The sequence below is a fragment of the Fukomys damarensis genome, unplaced genomic scaffold (genome assembly GCF_012274545.1).
Source record: "Fukomys damarensis isolate Sample0158 unplaced genomic scaffold, DMR_v1.0_HiC HiC_scaffold_10, whole genome shotgun sequence".
NCBI lineage: Eukaryota > Metazoa > Chordata > Mammalia > Rodentia > Bathyergidae > Fukomys > Fukomys damarensis.
This window is the reverse complement of record NW_022900922.1, coordinates 17,526,750-17,530,001: the sequence shown is the minus strand read 5'-3', so window position 1 is coordinate 17,530,001 and position 3,252 is coordinate 17,526,750. Positions and strand designations below refer to the sequence as shown.

The 3,252-nt window shown below is 37.8% G+C and overlaps 1 protein-coding gene across 1 annotated transcript in view; it reads left to right on the top strand.

The window, feature by feature from the left end:
- The window catches only part of Carmil1 (capping protein regulator and myosin 1 linker 1), a 303,045-nt gene that overhangs the window by 187,213 nt on the left and 112,580 nt on the right, over positions 1–3,252 (top strand). Inside the window, exon 16 of the mRNA XM_033761782.1 lies at positions 2,529–2,633. Within this exon, the coding sequence (XP_033617673.1) occupies positions 2,529–2,633 (105 nt within the window). The remainder of the gene's footprint in view (positions 1–2,528; positions 2,634–3,252) is intronic.

Here is a 3,252-nt window from a genome sequence, read left to right as displayed (position 1 = left end):
TTGGTGCCGGGGATCAAACTTGGGTCCTTGCGCTTGTGAGGCAGGCCACCGAACCGCTGAGCTAAATCCCCAGCCCTCCCTGCTGACTTTTAAACTCTACAAAGTAAGGCAATAGGCTAGGAGCTGTAAGATTCACAAATAGCAAAAAGTCAGAATGGAGAAGGGACTATGGCAGAATTGTGGAAAGTACATGGGCTCTGTAAGTGTGGAGTCATCAGCACTGATCAACACGGCACTCACAGTTGTGACCACAAGTCACCGTACTGTAGTCCTTGTGTTCTTTAATAACATGAGAATATTACTTAGAATTAGAGATTCCTCCATATTTATTACTACACTTTAGAAACATCAAATATTCAAGTATATAAACCTCACTTATTTGGACAATTCAGCTTTGTGCCATGTTTTATTCCACAAATATACATTGCAAATTTATCTATATTTTAAAGTACTTTTGGTCCATGACTTCAGCAATGATGTGAATCTGTACAGTAGTGAAAACATGGACATATCCCTCAATGGAGAAAGGTCAGAAAGTGTAGCGTCTAGGAGTAAAGGGAAGGAGAAGCTGAGAAACTTCCAAGATACTTTATTTTGAGCGTGAAGGGCTAATTAAGAGTAGTCACTGAGGCTGTCTGGTCAACTTGTATGCTCGAAGGCAGCTTAGAAATCCATGCTTTGGTGGAGCTGTAATTGACAGGGGACCTGAGATATCAGATGACAGCACAGCCTGTAAAGGTCTTTGTATAATCAGTTCTTTTAAGTTCACAGTAGTGCGAGTTCTGTGATGACTGGTCTTCAGTAGAGCTGTTAAGTTTGCAGAGCAGAACTGTGCTAACAAATTACTTTTTCTTCCAAATGAAAGGTTATGATTAAACGGTTTAATACCCCATACCTTACCTAGGTATAGTCATGGAAAGCCCCTAGTAATTATGTTAAAATTACTACATTTACACTTAAGTGTGGATTGCTAGCCAGGCTGTTCATACTTTTGTTTACAGATAATTTCATAACTGTACCTGTCAGGGTAAGTGGGGTTGTTCCGCAGTGATCACGACCATACCACCAACTGTGACACCCACTTGCCCATCTTCATGGTTGTTAGCAGTAGTAATTTTGCCACACATCATTCAAGGTTGGCCATGTCAATTTACCCTGGAGGTCGTATCCTCTGTTAAGAGCACCGACAGCCATGTTGCAGAGGAAAAAGGGACTGTGATAATGCACATGCTCTCTGATGAAGATTTTCTTGGCAAGTGGAACATATCATGTCATTTCACATCCCGTTGGTTACAGGGACTCCATGGAGCAGATCCCGCTGTCATTGTGGTGGCAGTGCCTCATTGTGCCTCAGAAAGAGTCGATAGTTGGAAACCGTGGAACAGTCCAGACTAACACAAAGTAGTAGGAATAAAGCTATACTCAACCATTTAACAGTATTTGGTTATCAAAAAATGGCCAGAAGTGTATAAACTAATACCGTACCACTCTAGATGGAGAGTTATTTAAAATGTTTAAAATCATATATGCTGCCAGCTCACTTGGATTTTTTTTTCTCAAAAAAGAGATTCTGATAGATTTTTCTAAGTAGCCTGAAATTATCTTGCTTTACGTTTTTATTTTTAACATGTCAAATATTGACAGGTTTCCTCAGGCCTCTGAACAAAATATTATCAAATATTATGTGTATGAGCTAGGCTGCTAGGATGCCCTTGCCCTGCGATTCTGAGTCCTTCCACAGAATAGGATTCACCATCATTGTTTGCTTATCACTCATTAGGCTGAGTGCTTTAGATACAATGACTTATTCAGTCTTTCCATCAATTCTGTAAGGTAGAACATAGCAAAGTGTTCTTGAGTCCTGGTTCAAGTGGACTCTTGAATTCTGTTTTCTCTTAGATCTGTATAGTGTTGACTCTTAACTTGTCCTTGAGTTGTGTGGTTTGATGCAATTACTTGCCACTGTAACAGCAGGGGGATGAATTGGAGGGTATGGCCATTTCATTTTTTTCTTTATTCTAATATCTGGTCTGGAATAATTAGATTTGCAGTGTGGATGTAGTAGCTAATTAGGCAGCTTGTCCAGCAGGCCTCCTGCCATTCAGGAGTTCTGTGCTAGTCCTCAGCTCTACACCAGGTCTCAGTCTTTTTGCATCTCAGGCTTACTACATTTAAAGTTGCTGTTGATGATGGCAGTGGGAGAACTCTTAAATTGATGGAAAAATATACATTTCTTACTTTCTGTTTTTTAACACTTAATATGGAGTTTCCCCAAGGATTGATATTCAGTGGACTTCATTAGCTAAAAAGAACAGAATAAATGGTTTTTTGGAGTTGGTGATGTGTCTTAACCATTCTTAATCCATGTAGTAGGACTGGACTGGGTTTACTTACGTAGGGTGCAGACATGTATTTGGTTCTTTTTACCTTTACATTTCTACGGAGACTGGGTTATTTCGTGGTGTCTGAATAACCAATAAACAAGTTTGCTGGAAATAACCACTTGTATGCCTCCTATGTCTTTTCAGGAAAGGAAAAGAAGTGCCCCCGTCTTTCAAGCAGTTTTTTAGTAGTTCTCTAGCCCTGATGCAAATCAACCTTTCTGGCACAAAACTATCTCCTGAGCCCTTAAAGTGAGTGATTAATTCATTTTCTCCTGAGCTTTTAAAGTTCAATTTCTTACTGTGAGTGTGTGTAAGGGAACAGAGAAAGATACATAATCCAAAGACAGAAAAAGCAAAAGAGAATTTTTCTTTACTTTAAGACAGAAGACTATGTTAATGTATTTTAAATACATGTGGACTATTGATGTTATTGCATTGTCAGTATAAAAATAATTCTCCCTTTGGTTTGTGTCCTTGTCAGTAGTCACTGATCTTTTACAACAGTTATGTTCCATGCATGTGTGGAAAGAGTACTCTGAAACCCATGAATGAATTCACTTTGTATGTGTTCATTAATAAAATATTATTCAAAGATTGCTCCCAGATACCATTGCCTTGTATTAATATCCATTCAGCTCATTTTATCCATGCTCTTATAGGTTTTAATCAATGTTTATTATAAATATTTCAACTAATGATAATTGTTGATCTCTGTATATACATCTTGTGTACGCAACAGAATCGATGTTTAAGTGCTTCAATGTCTGAGTTACTAAGTATAGGCTGTCTTTGACTTTTTCACTTGAAGTTTTATTTGGTTTGATATTTTTTTTTTTTTTTTTTTTTTTTTTTTTTTTTTTTTTTTTTT